Source organism: Podarcis cretensis (genome assembly GCF_951804945.1).
Source record: "Podarcis cretensis genome assembly, chromosome: 14".
NCBI lineage: Eukaryota > Metazoa > Chordata > Lepidosauria > Squamata > Lacertidae > Podarcis > Podarcis cretensis.
The window spans coordinates 30,308,394-30,333,079 of record NC_137183.1 but is presented as its reverse complement, the minus strand read 5'-3'; the positions used below and the strand labels follow the sequence as shown (position 1 = coordinate 30,333,079).

The 24,686-nt window shown below is 50.1% G+C and overlaps 2 protein-coding genes across 2 annotated transcripts; one reads left to right on the top strand and one right to left on the bottom strand.

Moving 5' to 3' along the window:
• The first annotated feature begins 12,643 nt into the window (after positions 1-12,643).
• KDM8 (lysine demethylase 8) lies at positions 12,644-17,406 on the top strand. Its single transcript, XM_079952802.1, has 7 exons — positions 12,644-13,180; positions 13,640-13,809; positions 14,519-14,651; positions 15,044-15,085; positions 16,020-16,169; positions 16,648-16,740; positions 17,003-17,406. Exons 1-7 carry the CDS (start codon positions 12,659-12,661, stop codon positions 17,165-17,167), a joined length of 1,275 nt encoding a protein of 424 aa, XP_079808928.1. The 5' UTR covers positions 12,644-12,658; the 3' UTR covers positions 17,168-17,406.
• Positions 17,407-18,510: 1,104 nt separating this feature from the next.
• NSMCE1 (NSE1 homolog, SMC5-SMC6 complex component) lies at positions 18,511-24,345 on the bottom strand. Its single transcript, XM_079952819.1, has 8 exons — positions 23,332-24,345; positions 22,519-22,662; positions 21,259-21,380; positions 20,768-20,845; positions 20,162-20,308; positions 19,927-20,043; positions 19,554-19,674; positions 18,511-18,795 (listed from the first exon to the last, which is right to left on the bottom strand). The coding sequence occupies exons 2-8, from the start codon at positions 22,646-22,648 to the stop codon at positions 18,704-18,706; spliced, it is 807 nt and encodes a 268-aa protein (XP_079808945.1). The 5' UTR covers positions 22,649-22,662; positions 23,332-24,345; the 3' UTR covers positions 18,511-18,703.
• Positions 24,346-24,686: the final 341 nt, after the last annotated feature.

The following is a 24,686-nucleotide window of genomic DNA, read 5'->3' as shown; positions in this document are numbered from 1 at the left end:
GAAGCTCTTCCACCATTAACACAACTTTAAACAAAACATTTGGGGGGATGTGCAACATCCCAGTCTCCAATATCTGAAAAATGTTCCGGATGTCTGTCCACAAATAATGTCAATCTGCTGCATCTCTAGGGGGGAAAGTGATTGATGGTTGTGAAAAGTTGAGCCACGTCACCACGCTAAATCGCCAGCTGTGTCACAGACCCCTGAAACACACACACGGAGATAAATATATGCTTTTGGAAGTTAAGATTTCGAGAATGGGAGAGTATTTATATAGCAATATTAAAAAGCCAGAGCACTTTAGAGCTATTAGCTAAAAGCCTGAACTCCAGCTTGGATAATTGCACTCGGCTTTATCATAAGCTCCCTGCAGGGTTGGTGTGTTTGTGTGTTGCAATTAATGCCTCACTTCCTGCAACAAATTGTTCTGTAGTGTTGCTAAGTCCCACTCCAGAAGGGGCAGTGGGAGAAGAACTCTTAAGCTGTTAAATAAAGGTCACTTGTCTCCAAGGAACCCGTTGTATTCCTTACAGCTTAGGGAGCACCTGTTGGCTTACAAGGAACACTCTTGTCTGCCGAACGACTTTTTCTTGGGGGAGGGATGGTGTGCAAAGCTGCTGAACTCTGCCTGTGGGGCTGCCTGCAGGCTGGAAGCATTTCTTCCTCAACTCCCTCAATTCCACCCTTTGACTTCCCGCTGTCCTCCACAATCCTCTCCCAGGTACAAATCAAAAGAATGAGCTTCCTGGCTATATGTTAATGAAACCCACCTTTTTTGCTCTCCCCACCCCACTTTTTTAACAAATGCAATTATTTTCCATTATTCCCCCTTTTGTATGAGTTTGTTCTATATTTGTACTGTATAATTTCTGCTCGCCTTCAGGTCCACACGTACACCTTATGGGATGGTTCAGATACTAACCTTTGTGTGTTGCAAAAAAGGGGGGGGATGAAATGAATGAGAAAACGCTGAACTTTTTAAAAGAAAAAAAAATTCTCCCAATTATTTGTAAATGCTCCAAGTGCAGCTGTTCTGTTTTGTTATGGACAATGACAGGCACTGAGAGGGCTGCTGGGCACAAGCCAGGGTCTTCCCTCTACAGAGGCAAAGGCTGTTTGTTCATGAAAACAAAACCTGAAAAGCTGCACTGCCTAGAAAGCACTGCACAGCGCAGCACCCACTGCATCGCTTCCCTATTTTCCTCTCCCAGCTGCTCAGAGGAACAGATCTGAAGACCAGCAGTGCAAAACGTCCCCCTGCTATAAATCACTTTTCACTGGGGAAGAGGGTGGGCTTCCCCACCGTCTTCCCCAGAGTGAGGAGACTGGCCTGATCCCCAAGGAAAGAAGGAAGTGGTCTAAAGAAGAGGTTTCTCAAGGGATCAAAAGGGATCAAAAGCTCGGGAAGGCAGCCAGTAGGCTTTCTCGAAGAAGACACTCTAAGATGTGACTAAAGGAGCAGGTGATCCTTCTGTGACTATGTACCCATGATCCCTTTGAAGCACATGGCTTTCCAAAGAATCCTGGGAACTGTAGTTTGTTATGGGTGTTGGGAATGCTAACTCTGCACTTTTCACTGGGGAAGAGGGTGGGCTTGGTCTACACATGTGAACAGTGAGCACCAAGCTAGATTGGTTATCCCACACTCAGTGGCATGGCGTGGGTTGCTGGCACCCAGGACATCGCAAGTGTGGTAGCTTCCTGGGGGACTGGGCAGCCAGGGTAGAGGCATGCGCTAGAGCCCATGCGGAGGGTGAATGTGGAAAGCAGCCATAGTGCTTCCAACATGAGCCAAGACGCACCTCTTGCCCAGAGGAGGAGGAGCAGGTGTGTGGAGGGCACCCTGCAAGGAGTGATTGAATTGCAGAGGCTTCACCAGGTGGTGGTAGCGAGGCATGAGGGTGAGGGGCATGCTGGCAGGCACCCATGTTGGGACTGCCCTCTCCCTTCCATGTCCCACCATTGCTTGCCAGCCATAACCCCCCACCAATGTTGCTGTGTCTCAGCCTGATGGGGGAGCCTGTTGTGGGGGTGCTTGGTTGCACTCCTTCAGAATTTTGCACCCGGGGCAATCGCCCCCCTCACTACCACCATTCTAAGCCACTGCTTGCACTCTTTGCAAGGAGAAAATGCAGCTGCACTGGAGCAATCTGGATCCAGACCACAACCCCACAGGGGCAGGGGATTAACCCTTTCCTGGTGCTCTTCCCCGTTCAAGCCCAGCTCCTGCCACAAAGTGGCTATTTACTCTCTGGGCATAATGAAAAGGCCTATCCACCCTGTAGTAGCCAAAAGCTTGGGAAGGCAGCTTTAGGATTTCTCGAAGAAGACGCCCTAAGATGTGACTAAAGGAGCAGGTGGTCGTTCTGTGACTATGTACCCATGATCCCTTTGAAGCACATGGCTTTCCAAAGAATCCTGGGAACTGTAGTTTGTTATGGGTGTTGGGAATGCTAGCTCCGCAGAAGGAAAACTAGATAATTTGGGGGGGGGGGAAGGCTTGTGTTTAAAATGGATGGTGTGTGTACAGCCTGCATGTCAGAAGCTTTATGCATTGTGAAGCCAGCCAGACATGCTCTAAATAGCCCCGAAGTCTGCAATTATTGTGGTTCTGTAGCTTCCACATTAAAGCCAGAGAGGAAGTATGGCATCCTGTTTCTTGGGCTTTCAGGAAGCAGTTGGGGAGGGGGAAACTGGCTGTGAGAGGCATTGATCTTCCCTCCCCACTGCAAGAACACCCTGTCTCCAACCCACACATTGCAAAGTGCCAGGAATAATGTCACCTTATCTCGGTTAAAGTTATTCCATCCAGTAATATCGGAGAAATTATGACAATATGTTGTTCTACACGCAAGTACACAACAGAGCTATTTGTACGACCCCAGCAGCTGCCACTCTCCACAGAGCAGATGGCGTGATAAAAACACAATGCAGGGAACAGGTTGATAAAGACATCTCGGTCATCGCAGACTCCTCGCTCAGCTCGCTCCAGAATGATGCTCAGTGGCAAGAACCATGGCGGATCCAATGCACGGCTGCATCTTCCCTAGCAGGAGCAAGCTGCTCATCAGTGGAAGATCATTCCAACACAACTATTAATTTTGCACATATTAGTAATCAATATCTTTCAGGGCCTCTCCAGGGAAACTTGAGAGAGCAGCAACCAAAGGCATGTGCAGCTTCCAGAGCGCGCAGCAAAATCTCCAAGCTCCTCTTCCAGTAAGGAAAAGGCCAGAGATGGGGAGAAGCTTGTTGTCACATGACCACCAGCCTTCTGCACCAGTGGAGAGGGGGAGAGAGAGAGAGAGAGAGAGAGAGAGAGAGAGAGAGTCCGAGACCACCAATCACACATAGTAAAGGTAAAGGGACCCCTGACCATTTGGTCCAGTCATGACCGACTCTGGGGTTGCAGCACTCATCTCGCTTTATTGGCTGAGGGAGCCGGCGTACAGCTTTCAGGTCATGTGGCCAGCATGACTAAGCCGCTTCTGGTGAACCAGAGCAGCGCACAGAAACGCCGTTTACCTTCCCGCCGGAGCAGTACCTATTTATCTACTTGCACTTTGATGTGCTTTCAAACTGCTAGGTTGGCAGGAGCAGGGACCGAGCAACGGAAGCTTACCCCGTCGCAGGAATTCGAACCGCCAACCTTCTGATCGGCAAGTTCTAGGCTCTGTGGTTTAACCCACAGTGCCACCCGCGTCCCTTCCACAGCGCCACCCGCGTCCCTTCCAATCACACATACATGTCCCTAATGCAGGTTGACATTTGACAAGAACCTAAGAGCCCTGCTGGGTCAGGCCAAAGGGGGTCCTGAGCATCCAGTGGCTAACCAGATGCCCCAATATGAAACCCACAAGCAGGACCAAGCACGAGAGCACTCTCTCTTCTTCTGTGGTCTCAAGCAACTCATATTCAGAAGCATTGTGGCCTCTGATGGTGGAGGCAGAGCATACTGTAGTTACCACATTCCCCCCTTGATGCTTTGATTGTCAAACTGGTTAAATTCAGGTTGGATTCCTCAAGCGGATTCACAGCTGGTTGGAGAATGTAATTAAAAAAGTGACCATCCATGGCTCCTCTTCAAAGTGGAGGGGGGGTTTCCTATGGGGTACCAAATTAGGACACGGTCAGGAGTTTTCAACATGATTTAGATGAAGGGCTGGAGGGAATCCTTGTCAGAGCTGTGAGTGATACAAAACTGGGAGGAATGGCTAACAGCTCAAAAGTCAAGATTAAAAGTCAAAATGACCTTGACAGATTGGAAAACTGGGCGAAAACTAACAAAATGAAATTCAACAGAGACAAAGTTCTGTAGGGTGGGGGGTGTCAGATGCACAGGTATAGCACAGAAGATCCCTGGCTTGACAGCAGTTTATATGGAAAGGATCTTGGAATCATAGATGATCACAAGCTGAAAACAAGCCTGCAGTGTGATAGTTCAAAAAAGGCTAATGAGATTAGAGGCTACACTAAATAGTTTCGAAGGTGCAAGAAGCCAGAGTTGCACTTGATTCTGAACTGGGTCCAGTTCTGGGTGTTTCATTTTAAGAACAGAATTCTGGGGAGGGAAATGAAGAGGGTCAGGTAGAATTTGATTGACCAGTAGAATAAATTTATTGATGGAAAGAGCAGCCTGATAATGGAACCCATTGCCTGGTCAGGGAGTGGACTTTCCCAGCGGAAGGTCAACCACCATCTCTTTCTTGGTGTGCTCTCCCAACTCTATGCCTGCTTTGGCTCTCCCTGCTCCTAACGCACTGCAGCTGCTGTGGTGTATTTTGAACTGTCAATAACCTAATTGAGGCCAGTTCTATCTGTCCAAAATATCTTTAGCAAAAAGAAGTAACCTGCTGGCTTCTGTATTGGTGGAACTTGAAGGCAGGCATCTGAAGAGTGGATGAGCACAGCATACAGATGGCAGAGAAGAGGCTTCAGCAAAACAGAAGGATGGGACCGGTGCGGGGCTAGCAATCTGGGGTGCAAGGGATAGGAGTATTGCAAGCTGAACACAGAAGTGACCCTGTTTTTGCCTGTGAAATGTTGGTTGGATGGGAGAGGGCTCATAGAAATTCTGTGTAGCCCCATCGCTGCTGATTGGTTTTGCTAGTCAACATTCCTGGTAATTTACAAGTCCCTTCCTGGGACTGCATCGATGGGGCATCTGTTGCATTTTTATTACCTCTGGCCCCGGCTTCCGCCTTCCTTCACAGATCAAATAACAGCTTCCTCTCCTTGCTAATTCACACAGCTGGTTATTACTCACCCAGCTCCCGCTATAATCGCCAGGGGAAGAATTATAAATAAATGTGTACAAGCAAACAGATGCTGTCATTTTAAAAATCGATCCATCTCGTAAAAATGCCCCACTTAGGACTGGAGTGGTGAATTGCTGAGCATGTGTCTATGCCATTTTCACAAAACCCAGAAGCCCTGGCTGGACTCTGGTGATTAATTCAAATTAGGGATGAAAAGGGTGGGGGAGGGGAAGAGAAACCTAGAAGGGCAGGATGGCTACAGCGCTGGGCCCAGAGCAATGGCTCGGCCTTTCCCGGTGAAAGGCACTGCAGGCAGAGCAGAAGAAGCCGCCCAGCAGAATGTGGTCCTTTGCTCAGACACCAGACCCACACATTGTTTGAGGGGGGCGGGCAGGAAGGGGCTGCCCATCACTGGAGCCAGCAGCCCCTTTGAAAGGAACCAGATCACAGTCCCGCTACCTGGAACTAATGTCGGCTTTTCTTTGGCATTGAAAAGATCAGCAGTCAAGGTCAGCGGCTTAAGAACAAGAACAAAGGCTGCCAGCCCCTGCTGTTCATCCCAAGCCCTTCAAAGTGGAAAAATCCTGGCAAAGAAGATGAAATCCATGGCTGAACACCTGACCCTCTGCACCCACCTTACATAAGGTTAAGAGCCGCCAGCCACACACAGAACTCTTAAGAAAGCCAGTTTAAAAATAAGAATCTAGTTTTTAGCTGTTTTGGGTGTGGAATTCAAGGGATGTTCTCCCCAAGTGAGCTCTGGGTGGGAGCAAATCACTTCCTGGGGGCTCAGTCCAAGAAGCTCATGGGGCCTAAAGGATCTGCTGCTTCCACACAAGCCTGCTGGAAGAGTAAGGCCCCTCCTCTTTATTTAATATAAATATGTATAGGCTGCTTTTCACTTATAGGAAAGTGGTTTCCAACACATTCAAATGATAACAATATCTATTTAAACCCATGAACAAAACAGAGCACCCAGAACAGCCCCACAGTAACAGAATCATAGAACTGTAGAGTTGGAAGGAACCACACGAGTCATCTAGGACCTTGGTACTGTCAGGAAATGCCTGGGGAATAGAGAAGCTTTCACTTGCGTGTGGAAACACCCCACAGCCTAAGCCCAACTAATTTCGGAAGAACATTGCACATGGTAGGGGGACTTGCAATGGTAAAGGACTAACACCCTGAGTGTTGTACCTTTGAAAAGTGTGGTATGGGGTGGAGCTCATCTGACCACCAGAGATCTGGGCTGTTTGTATAGGAACAAACAGTCTCTCCAATAACCTGGGCCCAATCTGTTAATAGCTTTGCACACCGTGCAAACCACATCACACGCCCTTCAATGCCCATTGACTTCTATCAAGTTTAGGAACCTCTGTCCAAGATATGCACACAGAACCTTTGCACTCACCACCCAGGCAAGGAAGCTGAAATCCAGCTCATCCTCCACTCTCTTCTTTTTTGCACTGAGAAAATGCTCCCTTAGGTGACCAGGCCTATTAAGCAATGTCTTCTCTAAGCCCTCAGTGTTCAGCCCTGGTTGACTCAACCTTGGCCCACAAGTGCCCAGTCTTGGCTCAGCCTAGGTTGGTTCAGTCATGAGCTATGTACACACTAACCCATTTGTAGCACAAAACTGTTGTTTTGCTTAATCCCAAATTGTTATTGCCTATCCTCAACATACTGTTTTCAGCCTAGATTGATTCTGGATCCTGGTGACCACAAGGGTGGGTGCAGTTACTTGATAAGAGACGTGTTTAAAACCCTCCCCTGGATAGGCTCTCCCCACCTTTTCCTCCCTGACATGCCCCAGGGGAAGGAAGAAGTGGCAGTTGTGATCTTGGCAGATGTCACTGGGCAGACACAGATCCATCCCCACCTCATTGCCAGGACGGCCTAAATTGGTTTCCAAATGGACACACTGCAAGGGAATGCAGAATCCATCAGCAATGAGCTTTTATGTTCAGAAGGAAACCAGTTTCTCAGGAAGTGCTTTTCAGGGGCAAAAAAATTGCAGTCAATCTGGATTGTGTGTGGATGATGTAGAAGAAACGGTTCCTGGATCCAAGGCCATGCGGAGGAAGCCATAGCAACCCTTCCTGCCTCCCTTCCAGTTTGCGTTTTTAATGTCTGGTCTGTCAGGATGAAGGCAGCTCCTCCTAGGGAGGGTGTCCTACCCTGCAGTTTGACATGGATCTGCCCGTCTGCTTGTTGTGTCTCCAGTGCTTTTTTAAAAAAAAAACCATGAGATACTCTCATTTTGACTCCAGAAAATCGCCATTTTGTAGTTCAAATCGGGGGAAATGAATACAGTAAATGGACAAAAGTACAAAAATTCACAAAATGTTTAGGGTAAGGTTACCAGATTTATTTCAATGAATCGAGGGACACAATCAATCAATTAATCAATTTTTTAAAAAACAGGGGGGAAATTATTTAAAAAGTAAAGAATATCTTCTCTTCCGTGGTCTCCTCTGTTGCGCAGCCTTCCTCTGGGTCCTGGCCTTTCTTGGAGCACTAGCCGTGCTTTCCCCCTCCCTCCCTCCTTGCACTGCGATCCCCTACAGGCTTACTTGGGAGTAAGCGTTAGCACAACCCCCTCCTCCTGCTGCTGCCCTGCCCATCTGTCTGGGCGTCTCCTGCGCAGGCGTTGTCCAGCAGCCCATGGCACACCCAGCCAGCGGGTCCGGGGCAGAGCCAGCGGCGAGCAAATGGAAGGAGGCGTGCCTGGGCCGGATCCCCTCCTCTCCTGCTCGCAATGGCCAACAATGAGCTGGCCAACAAGCTGAGCCGCCACTTGCAAGTCGAGGAGCACAATGGCAAAGCCGAGCAGCAGCCGCAGCCGCCCAAGCACCACCCGGAGGCTAAGCCAGAGCCCAAGCCAATGGCCTTGGGCAGCGGTGCCAATGGCAAACTGAGCTCCAAGTTGCAGCGGTGCACCGAGCTCAACGACCCTGCGCAGCTTCCGCCCGGTGCCCAACACCATGTCTTCAGCCCCTACTCCGAGTCCCCATATGTGTCTTGTGAGCAACACATCATATGGGGATTTCCAGCAAGGCAAAATGGCGGGCACCACAGTAGCAGGCAGCTCCTGAAGCTAGCCAGAGCCAACTGCACTACCAGGCTGGCTCCGGGCTGCTGAGACTGCCCCTGCTGCTGCCACGTTTCCCAGGGCCATTAGATGAAATCCGGGGACATTCTGGGGATGGAATTTGTCCAGGGACTAATTTGCAAATCCGGGGACTGTCCCTGGGAAACGGGGATCTGGTAACCCTAGTTTAGGGGTATGCGTACCCCTGTATTCCCCCTCCCCCAGAAAAAAGCACTGTGTGTCTTCATGCACTGTGGGGACAAGGAGGGAACATTGTGCCTCTTTCACCGGGGGGGGGGGGGAGGCTCGTCTGGTGTAGTAGTTAGTGCAAACTCCACCACTGGACAAATGACTCATTGTTCCTAAATTATAGTTTTGTGCTCAGAGTCCTTTTGGAAAGCCTGAAAACCCTTTTCATTTGTGCACAAACAGACTAATAGCCAATTCTGCAGCTTTCGGAAAAAGGGTAATCAGGCCGTAAGGCCTGGAATGTATTCAAAACATATCCCGTTCAACACTCCCCCCCCCCTCCTTTTCTTTTTTTAGAAAGAGCTTTAGAAAAAGAATATAAACCCACTTTGTCAGCGAATGACCTCAAGTTGTTTTTCCTGTTAAAAAAATTGCAGCTTTCAAAGATAATTTGTTAATGGCTCACATTTCTAACAGGTTCAGCAAAAAAATTACCACCAAATATTTCCACACAATTTTATGCAGGAAATGAAGAATGCATTTACTTTTGCATTATTACAGTTATCATATAACACAGGATATGAAAACTAAAACCTCAGACACGTTAAAGCTAATGTTTGTTTATTGAGCTAAGCCCAACATAGCCCTGTTCCCTGTAAGAACCTGTAAGAGGAAGAGAGGCGTTTATAAATATTTCAAGTAAACAAGCAAGCTCACACCTTAAGATGACGTGTTAATTAATTAATCTGGAAGTGCCACCCACACACCCAATTCTGTACATGAAATTACAAAGTTGAATTTAAAGCCTAACCATTTGTAAAGATTAGGGAAGGCCTCCCAGCCTCCACCTCTCCACACCTGGCAAGGCTCAGGAAGACATTTGACTTTGGACTCCAGAACAAGGCAATGCATTAAAGAATTTGTCAACCATTATTCACAGAGTGAACAGGCAACAGGGGTCCACTATTAAATATTATAGGCACATTAATATATAGTATACTAAGCTTTTAAGCTTATGACTAGAGAAGTCCCCCTATCCTTTGCCTGTGTCTGATCCAACCCATTTCTTTGCCTTCCTACAGAATTACCTCCCTCTAGTAAGAATTTACTTTTACACCACCGGTTTGTTACCCAGATTATATAGCATATATAGCATCGCACATAAATAGACACCAAACATCAAAACATTTTTCTACATACATCAAGAAAAGTTACAGGTCATGGGATGTTAAAAACACATTGCTCCATACTGATATTAACTCCCCCACAATTCCCTTAAAGGTAAAGGGACCTTTCACCATTAGGTCCAGTCGCGGACGACTCTGGGGTTGCGGCGCTCATCTCGCTTTATTGGCCGAGGGAGCAGGCGTACAGCTTCCGGGTCAGGTGACTAGCATGACTATGCCGCTTCTAGCGAACCAGGTACCCGCTGGAGCGGTACCTATTTATCTACTTGCACTTTGATGTGCTTTTGAACTGCTAGGTTGGCAGGAGCAGGGACCGAGCAACGGGAGCTCACAATTCCCTTGGGGTGCCCCAAAGTTCCCAGGATATTTGGGTCTTAACTTACAACTTATCGGATAGTTGTCTAGGCAACCAGACCTTCAGCGAGAAGGTCATAAATTCCTCTCCCATCTCCTCTTTCTGGGCCCCAGATAGCTTCAAGGAGAAATGCAAGTTCTCACCCAGATGTGAAGTCAACACATACCTCTTTCACAAAACATCATTATCTGACCCTTCCAGGGTCAGATAAGGCAGGAAGTGGCATGCAATGTAAACACAGCTTTACACAGCAAAGGAGGATGGCATGAGGCACACAAAGATCAAGCCTAGTACATTCTGTCTGAAAGCGCAAATGCGATTAATATTACGGCAGTCAGAATAAAATCAGTATCTATATCTAATAGCTAATATTCAATCAGATATCACAGTTTTTACATTAACTCTATTCAAAGCCTGCTCTTGCCACAAGAGGACAGGAATCTTGCTGCTGGTCTCCTGAATCTCCTCACAATCATCTTAATGTGCTGTCTGATGAAGCGAAGAAGCATGGACTGGTGGCTACAATGGGTTAAGGGGAAACCCATCCCCACTGAGAAACCTGGAGCATGTCCATGCAACACAGTTTTTGGCCAGTCTCCCTCATGACCCTGCATTTCATTGCTGCCCAGATTTTGGGGGCCCATCTAGCCCAGCCTCCTGTTCTCACAGCGACCAACCAGATGCCCCTATGGGAAGCCCAAAAGAACCTGAACACAAAAGCAGCTCTCCTGGATCAAAATTCATTGAAGTGAGCAGCGTGGAAGCCAGTCAAGAGAGGAGGGAGATCTGAACAATGTTGAGGCACTGAACAAGATCTGTTCTTGGAGATCTGAACAATGTTGAGGCAAACTGCTAGTCCTGTTGAGGGTGCAGAATGGGAATGCATGTATGGTAGAAACTGCACTGCCCAGGTAGTACTTGACACCGAAGAAACAAGGAAATAACGCCTCAATACAACGCCATGGAAAGCTTGGTCTGCTTTATTTTTTCACCATCCCTCCTCAGATGAGCACAGGATGATGTATGTAAAACATACAAACAAAAGACAATAGAAGGGAGCTAAAAAGCATATTTCAGCAAAAAGATTCTAAACATACCCTAAAGGTAAAGGACCCCTGACCATTAGGTCCAGTCGTGGCCGACTCTGGGGTTGTGGCGCTCATCTCGCTTTATTGGCTGAGGGAGCCGGCGTACGGCTTCCGGATCATGTGGCCAGCATGACTAAGCCGCTTCTGGCTAACCAAAGCAGCGCATGGAAAAGCCGTTTACCTTCCCGCTGGAGCGGTACCTATTTATCTACTTGCACTTTGAGGTGCTTTTGAACTGCTAGGTTGGCAGGAGCGGGGACTGAGCAGCGGGAACTCACCCCGTCACGGGGATCCGAACTGCCAACCTTCTGATTGACAAGCCCTAGGCTCTGTGGTTTAACCCACAGCGCCACCCGCTTCCCCCAAACATACCCTGCTAGTCTGCAAATGAATGTGTGTGGGGGGGAACCTAGCAGTAGAAGGGGCTTGGGAGTTGTCCTTCTCTCCACTTGGGGGGGGGGGGGAGGAAGCGGCAGCAGGAGCCGAGGACGGGAGGGCGACGCCTTCGACCCTCTGGCGGGGAAGGGGGGTGCCCGATGCTGAGCCCGGGCAGAACCGCTGCCGGGGGGAGAGGGCCTTTTTGCTACAGGGAGAGGCTTCGCCCCGGGCTGCAGCATTGCACCTTTGCTTCGCGTGCACAGGGCACTCAAGGGTGGACTGCACTGCAAGGCTGTCGTGCCCCGGCAGCCCTCCCTTGTTCCGAAATATGGGGAGAATACCGAGGAGCTGCGTTTGCATTTTCAGAGACAGGGGCAAATGTTTTAAATGTTACAAATAAGCAAGCGGCCATGAAAACAAACATGGATGGACTCCGAGTGGAGCCGCCTCCTGTCGGTTGGGGAGGACGAGACGCAGGTAGACTCCTGAACCCGGAAGCCGCTCTCCACATGGCTAGTCTACCCGTTTGCAGTTCTACGGTAAACGAGCGGCCCCTGCTGCGCGTGAGCTTAGAGGAAATGGGGCCGGGCACGCCTGTGGGCGGAGCAAAGGGAAAGAGCGCTCTTGTTGCGCAGGCGCGGGATGCATGAGAACGCTCCCATAAACTTATGAAAATTAGACTTCCGCGCAGAGTACACATTTCTGCTTGTTCATCTTTGCAGTGGCGATTTTGTTTCCCGCGGTGCCTGGATTTGCGACGCCGCCGTAAGATTAGCAGTGAACTTCCCTGCAAGGCTGTTGTAAGAAACACTTAGAAACACTTGATCACGGCTTGCGCTTGCGAAATGTGGAACCCGGAAGTCCCACACCCCCAAACAGGGATTGTCTTTATTTCTGTGCTCTAGAGAACCGGCACTGCTCTGCGCAGGCGTGTGGCGAGAGGTGAGAAAGACACCTGCGCAGCCAAGTAGAGCCTCCCTGTCCAGGGGCAGTCTACCTCCACCCGCCGGGTGGCATGGAGCTTCCCTGTCCAGGGCCAGCTCACCTCTAGTGAGAGGGCTCCTCGTGGCCCCTGGGTGGTTCTCTCCACCCTGCCTCCTTCCCTCCTGGCCATGGCCGCTGCTTCGGAGCAGGAGGCACCAAGTGCTGCTGCTGCCTGCTGGGCGGCGGTGCGGGCTCTGCTCCCGAGCACACGGGCCGGGCTGGGGCTGGGATCGCTGGGGCTGGGGGCGGAGGGGGCCCGCGTGGCGCTGCTGCTGGAGGAGGCGGCCCTCTTGGTGTACCCGGGCGATGCGGGCGAGGAGTCTCTGGGCTCGGAGAGAGCCCGCCGAGCCTGCCTGGAGCTGGGCGAGCAGGTCTGCGACTACTCTTGGGAGCGGCTGCACGTGGGCCCCTGGCGGGCAGTGAGCGCGGTGTGGCGGCGGGCGTGGGCGCTGGGCTGCCTCTTCCGCGTGCTGAGCCTGTGCCGGGCACAAGGGGCCAGTCGGGAGGCGCTGCGCCTCTGCGACCTGAGCCTCCTGCTCGGCGCGCCTGTCCTGGACGACGTCATGGGCAGGCTGGTCCCCGTCCTCCAGCGGCACCTGCCATCCGAGGAGCCAGCAGCGACAGCCCGCGCCGGAGCACCCCCGAAGAAGGTACCAGCTTGCAAAGGGCACCCTTGCCCACCCCCTTCCCGTCTGCAAGAACAGCTCCCCTCTCCAGCCCTCATAATCAAAGGCGATCCTCGCTGCAGCTGGATCAAGCAGAAAGCGAGCCCCTCTACTGTAGCCTCCTGTTCTTGCAGGATGACCAGCCAGGTGCCCCAATCAGGTGCCCCAAGGGGAAGCCCCCACTCCCTCACAACCAGCACCCAAGCCCAAGATCAGCCCCCTTCTGCGGTCTCCAGCAACTGGTACTCAGAAGCATTGCCACCTCCCGCACAGTAGAGCCCCTTTCATGGCCAGTGATGGCCTTTTCCCTTGGCACACTTCAAGGGCTGAAGCAGATTAAGCCTTCCTCTTTGCCAGTGTGTGCAGGGGCGGAGGGGCCAACTCACACTGAGCCCCCTGCCAATGAAACAAGAAGCAGAACTAACCACCTGCTCCTTGTTGCAGAAAATCCGGACGGACTTCACCCCAGCAGCCCCTGCTATAGCCCCAGAAACTGCTGTCCCACAGCTTCTCTGCCCATCGCTGGAACATTTCCGGGACAGTTACCTAACCCCTCAAAAGCCAGTGGTCTTGGAGGGGGTTGTGGACCACTGGCCCTGCCTGAGAAAGTGGAGGTGAGGGCAAGAGAGCAGGTAGAGGGTGGGTGGCTGCCTCCAGGACAGGGAAAGGTTTTGCCCAATGGAGGCAGCATATGCTGCCAAATTATTGGGTGTGGGGCTGGAGGGGCTCCTGACATCATGCATCCTCTCCAGTTTGTCTTCTGAAAGAGGATACTCTCTCTGCCCCTGAGCTAAAGGCAAGAAGCCTGTTTTGGGCCTGCATTCTGTACTGCTGGAACCGCAGGGCTTGATTTTTGCCTATGCTCAGTTAGCTTTTGGCTACCATAATATTTGCCCTGGCAAGCCTGACAGTGAAATTCCAGGGGGTGCACAGAGGAGTGGATCAGAACTGGTGCTATCAGGAAAACACAGCGAAGGATTGGAAATGACACCAACCTGACCTGTCCCTCTGCCTGCTTGCTATTCAGGTCAAAGTTGCTCTAAGGGATGGCAGATATCCCAAGATGTATAATCACAGGCAGATTGTAACAGAAGTAACTTTATCTGTGAGTTATTAGACGGTGCCCTGAGCCAGCCAGGCCAAATACTTCAAAAAATACACAAATTGTTGCAAGTTCCCGCTGGCACTTCCCCCGTGTAGGAGAGGAAAGAACAAAAAGAACTGTAAGCCACTCTGCCTGAGGAAGAGGGAACAGGGCCTTTGGAAACAGGGTGGGCACACAGAGAGAGAGCCCTGCCATTGGTTCTTCTTCCTTTGTTGCAGCGTGAACTACATCCGCCAGGTGGCCGGCAGCCGCACAGTCCCTGTGGAGCTTGGATCGCGCTACACAGATGAGGAGTGGTCCCAGACCCTCATGACCGTGGATGACTTCATCAGACAGTATATTGAGAATGAGGTCTGGATCTTCTCCTTCCCACAAAACAGCCTGGCTGGGACAAATTATGCTGGGTTGAGTTTGTGTTAACTCCATTGTTGTATTCCGCCCTGGGAACCCAGCAAGCAGGAAAGGCGTCTCCTTAAATAAAATATTAGTGAAGACTTATTTATGTGAGCATCTGCCAGCCTTTGAGTAACATGGAAGGCTGCAATGAGACTGGGAAAGGGAGGGCAAGCTTGGCAGAGCTCCTTGGGATGGGGAGCAGGGAGCTGGCCCTGATTGGTAGAGTTTGTGGGGTGGGGCTCTGGACTCCCCACCAAATTGTTTGCTGCTGTTCAGTTGACTTTTCTGTATGTAGAGGATTTCCACTCACTCCTCTCTCTCTGTTCCCCCCCCCCTTCTATTTGCAGGACCACAAGGGATACCTTGCTCAGCACCAGCTCTTTGACCAGGTAAACCAAAGGGATGGTTCTTCTAGTTTCTATTTGACGGGAGGAAACAGATGCTGGGTTCACCAGAATGCAGGGAATTCCCCACCCCCAAAATTTCATATCTGGGAATGATCCAAAGTGCCACCCACGCCTTTCAGGGAAGCATTTCTCTGGAAACTCCACCCCAGGCATCCTCCACAGTCCATGGGAAGAGGCACGTGGGCCAAACAGGTTTCAGAGATGTGTGCAAAGGGCTGCGAGCATCACAGTAGATCTCTCCTCTCGTAGGTGTCCAATCCACCTGGTGGGAAAATTCCTTCCTGACTCTAGATGGGCTGTCTGCCAAAACCCACTGAGTCACTTCTAGCTAATCTGGTTGTTTAATGCCAGCCAACATCCTGTTGCCAGCTGTTCTCCTGATTTCCTGAGGAAGCAGGGAAGCAGGGAACTCAAGACTATATAGAACAGCCCGCCCCCCAACCTGGCCCCAGCAGAGAATCCCCATAACAATTAATGCTGGAACATAGGGAGACCTTGTTTGGTTTGAATGCTGTCCCTTTGCCACCCGCACTAGTAAAGAGAGCCTTGGCTGAGGTGCAGGATCAGGCCTTTTCTGTGCTCTGACCCATCTTGCCCCTTCCTTGATAGCTGCCTCCTGGCACTTTGCAAAGCCTCTTCCCTTTTCCTCAGGCTTTTGCTTTCCCCAAGTGGTTGATGCCTGAAACTCTGCCTTTTTCTGTTTCCATCCTTTACCTCACCATCTCTTATCTTGTGGTCTTGTTTTAATGGTTGCCGTGAGCCATCTTTGGATTTTATTTTTATTTTTATTGCCACTCTTCATCCGAAGATCACAAACAAAATAGACGACAGGTTATAAATGCTTTAAATAAATGCCAAGCTAGTGTATGATGAGAACCTCTTTCCCCGCATTCCTTTCTAACCAATTTGCTGCCAGATCCCAGAGCTGAAGCTGGATATTGGCATCCCTGACTATTGCTGCCTGGGCGAAGGAGACGAAGAGGACATCACTGTCAACGCCTGGTTTGGTCCACCAGGGACTGTCTCCCCTCTGCATCAGGACCCGCAGCAGAACTTCTTAGTCCAGGTGGGGCCTCCGTGACAGCCTGCGGTGCGGGGGGTAAGGAGAGCAGTTGCCAATCAGAGGCAGGACTTCTGTATCCTCCTGCCTTTCAAGGGAGGCTGCTTCCTGCTCTAGGGGTGGCAGCAACAACAGTCACCAGAGGAAGCTTCCCTCTAGAAGTTGCTCAGGGCTCTCTGCAGCCAGAGATCTCAGCTGGACTGAGGTGCTGATGGGCTGTCAAGGAGAAGAGCAGAGACGGAGTGCTGAGAACTGAAATTAGAAAGGCACTAGGGCAGGGGAGAGTGCCTATTGTTGGCCTGCAAACTTTGGACAGGGATGTCTGGGCTCCTTTTTCTGCAAATGAGGATGGCAAGAAGCTGATCAGTCCCCCTTTGCAGAAATCCTGTGTGTCAGGGCACACTCTGGACACTGAGCAGAGGAATGCTAGTTAGAAAAGTTGAGCTCAGATTATTGACAAATGTTTCAACGTTCCTTTCTCCAGGTAATGGGACGAAAATATGTCCGTCTGTATTCTCCACAGGAATCTGAAAATCTTTATCCACATGAAGGCCACCTCCTTCACAACACCAGTCAGGTGGGCACCCAGTAAAGTTGGTCCCTCATAATGGGGGCTGAATTATTGCATGAAGGAAATCATGGAGTTCACCCTAAAAATTGGCACCGTATCCTATTTCCCATCTCCAACTGCAGCCAAGCTCCAACACTCACCTCTTCCTCTTCTTCCACATCCTGCCCCTCTCCTGTCGCCTAAATTGTAAGCCTCTTGGTGCAAAGAAAGAGACAAGCATGGATACTCCTGTCTGAATTAAGACAAGTATTTTCTCTTTCATTTCCAGGTAGATGTGGAAGACCCTGACTTGGTGAAATTCCCCAACTTCAAAGCAGCTGCATTTCAAGATTGCATCTTGAGCCCTGGAGAAGTTCTGTTCATCCCAGTTAGCTACTGGCACTATGTGCGGTCCCTGGACATAAGTTTCTCCGTCAGCTTCTGGTGGTCGTAGCATCTGCTGGGAGCAAGGGAGGACTCTTCTGCTCAGAGACTTCAGGCAAAATGAAGGAAGGAGCTGCCAGGAAGCGGCAAGGGCTGTGACACAGTTCAGCTGCTGTGGCTGAGGATCAAGGGCATCAAAGAGTTTTCTGAAGGAGCTAAAATAGTGACTTGCCCCTCTTTGGGTTTTGTTAAAAAGGGGTCTCTTAAAACTTTTCTCAAAGGACAACAGAATACAAATTAATATTTAAATTATGTGTTGTGAATTCAATTGCCTTTGCTGGTCTAGCACAACCTGCTTGGTCAAGGGAGACAGAAAACTCACCATTTTGATTCTATTTTCTTGGTGGAGGCTCTAATGGAACTGATGCACTCATGACTAGAGCCCCTGCAATACATGTTGGGCAAAAGGTTTCTTGCATTACAGGTTGGACTAGATGACTCTTGGGATCCCTTCCAACTCTACAGTTCTGATTCTATAATACTGCTTTTCAAAGTCTGAAGGGCTCAGATCTTGTGCAAGATGGGCAAAGAAGTCCTTAGTCATTGCGGAGGGAAATCTCTCCGTAGATTCATCATGCCCTCACCAACCCCACAAATGCAAGGAGGGTAAAGCTATAGAAGTTACAAGCAGGAATTGCGATTTCTTTAAATTTGGGGTTGGGGAAGGCAAAAGTGCCCGTTTTCCACACAGACAGTCCAGAGTTCAAACTCTGCACTCTGAAAGTAAGGCTAGGAAGAACCCCTGCTGGTGACTCTGCTTCCTGCCACAAGCGTTGCTCTGGCGTGGCCTGAGGCAGCTTCCTTTATTCGTAAGAACATGAAGAGCCTTCTGGATCAGGCCAGTGTCCCATCTAGCGCAGCATCCTGTTCTCACAGTGGCTGACCAGACATCTGAATGGGAAACCCACAAGCAGGACCCAAGGACAAGAGCAAATCTCCCCTCCTGTGCCTGCCAGCTACTGGTTTTTAGAAGCACTGCTGCCACAAACTGTGGAGGGAGAGAGCCTAGCGGTCCTGGCTAGTAGCCATTGATGACCCTCTTGTTTTAGAGCCATCTAGGTTGCTGGCCCTCACTGGCTCCTGCAGGAGAGAGTTTTAACTATGTGTTGCATGAAGCAGTCTGTCCTGAATCCTGCAACATTCAGCTTCTTGAGATGCTCACAAGTTATGATGTTCCGAGAGGGTTACGTTAATCTTTCAAAAACAGAAAGATACAGAGGACAGCTTCGGGAAGGAGCAGAGTTGAGGCCCAGTCACCCTCATAAGACCTTTAAAAGCTTTGCCAAATATACGGTTATGCATTTGCCAGGAAAGGTAGTGTATGTTGTTACATGTGCTTTGGTAGCTTGAAAATAAATAAAAACCCTGTATTTTTTTATTTTAAAAAAGCTTTACATAAATAGTAAAAAAGGAAAGAGAATTGTGAGACAGGTTGGATCCTGAGGGGAAAAAAATATATCACAAGATATGTATTTCAGACACTTAAATTATGCAAATATAGAGCAGCTGCTTGTCTGTACTTCTCCAACAAGGGCCTGGAGAACTCTTACTGCCGCCTCTGGGCCATTGGGGAGGCGGAACTCCTCCGGGTCTCCTGTGGAGTGCTTGAGAGCCCAGAAGTTCCTGGTAGGTTGATCTCTGTGGTGGAGATGGAAAAATACAGAATGGGCTGAATAAGAGTTTGATTACCTTACCGTGGCCTTTGGGACCTTTCCCACCTACACTTTCACCCTCAACCCATTTATGTACCAGTTTCTGACAGGCAGAACTTTCCCTGTTGGCCAAAATAAAGCCCAACCCACCAGAGATCATTTTCCCTCCAAGCCTGAGCCACAGGGCAAGAAATAGAATCCATCAAATGAGATGAAATCTGGCTCTTTGCTAGCTTCTAGCTGCTTCCGGGAGGGTGGGCTTTCTGTGAACTTTGAGAGGGGATCTGCTAGAAATCTGGAAGAATACATTAAGTACTTAACCCGGTACCTTGGGTTAAGTACATAATTCGTTCTGGAGGTCCGTTCTTAACCTGAGGCACCACTTTAGCTAATGGGGCCTCCTGCTGCTGCCGCGCTGCCGGAGCACGATTTCTGTTCTCATCCTGAAGCAAAGTTTGTAACCTGAAGCACTATTTCTGGGTTAGCGGAGTCTGTAACCTGAAGCATATGTAACCCGAGGTACCACTGTACACAAATGAGCCTCTCTTTATCTCATATGCAAGAAGCTGTATCGCTTCCAGGAAATCTGCCAGTTCACTAAAGCAAAGAAGTCCTTGGTTAATCCCAGAATGTCCTGAAAGGCAGGCAGTGGAGCAGAAGGAGAGCAGGCTCCTGTCTCCCCATCCCCACCCCTGGCACGAAACTGGTCATGTTTCTCCGGGAGGCACTCTTCAGGGGTGTTACCTGGAATCTGGTGCGGCCAGAACTGCTTGCAGTTAGGGCAACGAGGTTCCCTTTGGGCTTGGAAATATTTGGCAAGGCAAGGCAAGTGCATGGCGATTCCACAGTCCTCGCAGACTTGGCTCTGAAAGGGAAAAGCTGCTGTGAATGGGAGGCAGACAGCCTTTGTAAGATGATAAGCCTCAGGGCGGAGCAGAAAAGCAAGGCTCCTGGAGGCCAAGGGTGGTTAACGCTTTCTCCTGATCAGCCTCTCCACAAGGCTGGTTTTAAGCTGCAGGGGAGGTGGCACTGCACAGGGGAACTTCTGGCCACTGCTCCCCCATCAACAAGCCTTGCCCATCCCACATACACCACCAGCTGATGTGGGCTTCCTGACCTGGATGGAGAGGCTGTGGCAGACGTGGCACTTCCGTGCAGAGTCCTGGTAGTGGCGGAGGATGTACTGCTCCAGCTCCAGGACGCAGCGCAGGTGCAAAGTGTACTCTCCCTCTTTCTGCGAGAGAGCAGAGGCCCAGTTACGCCCCTTGTGGCTCAACCGCCCCCACATCAAAAGAAGGCAAGGGGGCCAAAGTGGACCTGCCCACTCCAGCTCCCCACCCACATTCCCGTACCTCGGAGAGCCACTTATCCTGTACCAGGCGCTGCAGTACTAGCTCAGCCTCCACCTTCTTCATCTTCTTTGGCTTCAGCTGGTCAGCTAGGTTCAGGATCTCCGTGGAGGAGGCAAAGCCGTTGCTAGACAGCACAATCAGATCCATCTGCAGATGGAAAACCCCTTTCCTAAGTGAGCAAAGGACATCGCAGGGGCCACGTCCTTCTGGCCAGCTAGCAGGAGGATAGTGGACTCCTGACTTTGTATTTCATTAAGCCAGTGCTTCTCTCTTTTTTTAGGCAAAAAGGTGCCAGTACTCACCATGAAGTTGTTACAGTAAGTACCGCACTTTTAACATGGGGGAAGGTGCCAGTATTGTGTACCCCCAGAAAAAAAACACTGCATTAAGCACATTGGATGCATTTCACCCTCCCAAGACCCGTGAGATTCCCAAATCATGGACAGGATGGGGAGCAGAAGCCATGTCCAGAAAGTGAGTCGTCCCCCCCCATGGCTACTGGGGGCCACTGAATCTGGGCCACTTAGGAGGCTGGCCAGCAGGTAGGCAGGCAGCAATCTGCTATAGATTCAGCCACGTTTGCGCACTCAAGGTTTCCATGCTTACAGTCTTCTTGAACAATTCCAGCTCATTTTCAGAGTAGTCGCTTGCCATTAGGGTGATCTCAGTTTCAGCCAGATTCACCTGGGGGAGAAAGCAAGTCTGATAAAGGAGACACCGGGCAGCCTCTGAGCTCCAAGCCAAGAGGATTCTTTGACACTGTCTCCCTGGCACCTACAGCCCAGACGTGGCTGGCCCCTCCCATGGGCAAAGCTTCTTCGAAGGAGGCAAGCACCAAGCCTCACCCCACTGCACCGGGGATCCCCTTGCTGGGCTCCTTTTTTATTCCTGCAGCTATTGGCTCATCTCAGTTCCTGTGGCAGAGCCTCCAGCCTCTGGAGCAGTCCTGCCACCATGCAGCAAGGGTGTAGAATGAGGGGAAGGATGGCCTCTTGGATTCCTTGTCAGGGGGACATTGTGATCCAGCAGCAGCATGTGATCCCACCCTTCCCAATTTCAAATTACAAGACACCAGGTGACAGCCAACCCTGCCTTACCAAAGCATAATATGTTCTCCCATTTTCTTCCGATACTCCTTTCCTGATCTCCAAAGACAAAGGCTGCAGCTGACCATTCAAAGTGCTGATGAAGTCATCCAGCTTATCAGGTGCATAATGGACTGTGGAGGAGGGAAGATAAAGAGAGGTGAGAATATAAGGGAAAGAAGAGCAGTCACATAACAAGTTCACAATTTCCATGGATTCCTACAAGAACATTTCCAATCCATGATTTATCCAATCTCTCTCCCCACCCCCATCCATGTTTTCTTCCTGAGATGGCTGCAGCTGACCAGCAAAGGAAAAACTCGTTTTTCCGTTCCCTCTCCCCCACTCTCCCTCGTTTCTGGCTGAAAATGGCTGTCGCTGACCAGCAAAGCACAAACAAGGAAGGAAACAAGGAAGCAGGCAGACTTTGGCTGTTTGGATATATGAATCTGAGGTGTGTATAGTGAGGTTTGGGTACTAACCCCTCATGTTTGGATAAGTTAATTTTTGCATAGCAAGTGTTGGGAAACAGGACCTGCATGCATATTTATTAGTCGTCCCCCCCCCAAAAAAAAATTGTGATTCAAAATCACTTTTAAAAAAAATCTCAGCTAAAACTATCATCTCTCTAGGGTCCAGCTGGTCTACAGTTCTGCTTGCTTTTAAAGAAACAAAAAGCCCCCATTCCCGAACACCCGTGACTGCTAACTCTTGGAGACAGAGGGTGGAAAGGGGGCACTGCCAGACCCTGAGAGGCTCTTCATTACACACACAGAGGGAGGGAGGGAGGGAGGGAGGGAGGGAGGGAGGGGGTCCCCTTCTGTCTCCCTCTCCTGCCTCAGTTCTGATGCTGGCACTGATCCAGGTGAAAGTCCCTGGAGCCCTGGAAAGAAAGAAAGGAAGGTTGTGGATCCTTTCACTGACAAATTGCACACACCCACACCCTGTGCTCTACACCTGAGCATCACATACACAGCTGACTTTTTGCACTGAACTCAGCAGAAGATGGAACGGAAAGATGGGACAGCTTAAGAACACACAGGAGAGCATGATGATGGTGGAGGGGAATGCCATAATGCCACTACCACCCTGCTCAGCTTGTCAAAGAGCAGAAAAGGATCAAACATGGGGAGAGGGGCTGAGTCTCAAGATTACTTAGTACAGCTTTTACTTACACACACAGCCCTTCCTGCCTCCTTTTCCCCTCCTGAGGACTAGCCTGCTACCCAGCCCTCTATTAATCTCTGCCAGTGGACTTGCTCCCCAACTCACCCTTGTGCAGCTGGCAGTACAACTGGTGTAGCTTCGCAGCTTCAGGCCTCTCCACAAAGCCAAGAGTTAGGAAGGCCTGCAGGAACTGGCGGTGAGCATCATTCAGGTTGGTGCCCAGGACCATGGCCATGGCCAAGTTCAGGACTGCAGGATGGAGAAAAACAGCTAGATAACAGGGCCGTGAACAGCATTCCTGTCCCGCTCTTCCTCTCCCTCCTCCTGAGGATCCTTTCGGTCTCATCCAGCAGGCTCCCCAACAAGCTCACTGTGCAGAATGGCTTTTAAAAAAAAACCTCAAATTTGTATACTGCCCATACTCTGTAGATCCCAGGGCGGTTCACAGAATAAAAATGCAAGATAAAAATACAAAATATGCCATAAATAAATCACAAACCCAAACCCCATCACACCCCTTCCCTTTGAAAGTACGGCTTCCTTGACACAAAACAATTGCTACGTTCACTTTTATGGGGTTGCTTTTAGCATTTTTTTTAAATGTACTTTGGGTCTCCTTTGCTGACGGCTTAGAGGGGGCTCCTATGCAAACGTCGGGGGGGGAGCCGCTTCCAGCCTCGCAACTTCTTCATGCTTTTGGCGATCACTCGTAGCCGAGTAAGATTGTCTTGGCATTCTGCTCCGCCACACCTGGGGTTGTTGCTGCTGCTGCAGCTGCCCAGTTTCCGGTGTGTCGGCCCCTGTCAGGGAGGCAGGGAGCGCCGCTGCCGGCTTTCCCAGCAGCCGCCCTCCGCAAGCCACTTTGCCTTCCCGACGAGCGCGAACACACGTGAATCCTGCGCGTGAGACGCTGCCTACCTTGGCTGGGGATGACCCGGAAAGAAGCCTCTGAGCGTGGGCAGAGTGCAACCACTCGGGGAGAAATGAAGGGGGAAGCGGGTAGGCGAGTGCGTCTGTTCCTCTCGGCTGCTTCTCACCTCGCAGAGAACGAGAGTCGAAGAACAGGAGAGAAAAGAATCCGCGGGAGAAAAGAGCTTCCGACGATAATGGCCACGCCCTCTCGGAGCTCTAAGCCAATGAGCGAAGTCACAGCCGGGTTGACGTTTGGAGCGGGGAGAAGTGCAGGGCCTCAAGATAACAAAGTAGAGAGGAGCATGCTCATTGTTTGTAGAAGGAGCGTCCTGGTTCATTTAGGTGTTTTTTTTTTGGGGGGGGGGAATAGTGCTGCCCGCCCCATAAGGGCGTGGGGTGGGCTCAGACACCCAGAATTTCAGTAGAATGGTCGCACTTCCACCCTTAAAGGAAAAGTCACTGCAAAGTCAGGGCTCAGGCTTATTTTCCCTCACGTATTAAAAAAAAACCACCCAGCTTATGCAAATACTGCCCAGCCATAATACACGTATTGTGCCCGGTACGTTTCCGAGCACAATTCAAAGTGTTGGTGCTGACCTTTAAAGCCCTAAACGGTTTACCTGAAGGAGCGTCTCCACCCCCATCATTCAGCTCTGAGGGCCTTCTGGCAGTTCCCTCACTGTGAGAAGTGAAGATAAAACATAGGTGCCGACTCCCCCGGGGCTCTGAGTGCCTGAGAATCTGCAAAATTCCCCATGAAGGGGCCAGGCACCCACAAATAGCAGCACCAGGGCCATGCACGTTGCATGGCACCCATGGTTGTGGGGCTAAGATGGCACTCCTGGATTATAAGGAACAAGGCAGAGGGCCTTCTTCGTAGTGTAACCCACCCTGTGGAACACCATCAGGTGTCAAGGAAATAAAGAACTATGGGAATTTTAGAAGGCAGACCCGTATAGGGAAGGTTTTAATGTTGGATGTTTTATTATGCTTTTATAATTCTTAGAATCCACTCAGAGTGCCTGTGGCAACCATAAAATAATAATAATAATAATAATAATAATAATAATAATAATAAGTGACATTGTGGCTGAGAAAATGGAGGTTCCATCTACTTGTATTGGTGAGTGAATGTGTGTGAGAGAGAGCACTGCAATGTGGTTCAACTTTTGCTATCCAGGCTCCTGAAGCATTGAATTGCTTGTTTGAGAAAAATGCAGTCAAAACAAAGGGGGGACTCTAAATTGTAGTAGCAACTTAGCAGAGGACCATCGGCTTTCTCTCCTGAGTTGGCTGGGAGAGAAAGAGGGTGACTTGTGCATGAGGGGGATTTGATCAGAAAAACACCATCTCTCACTCCT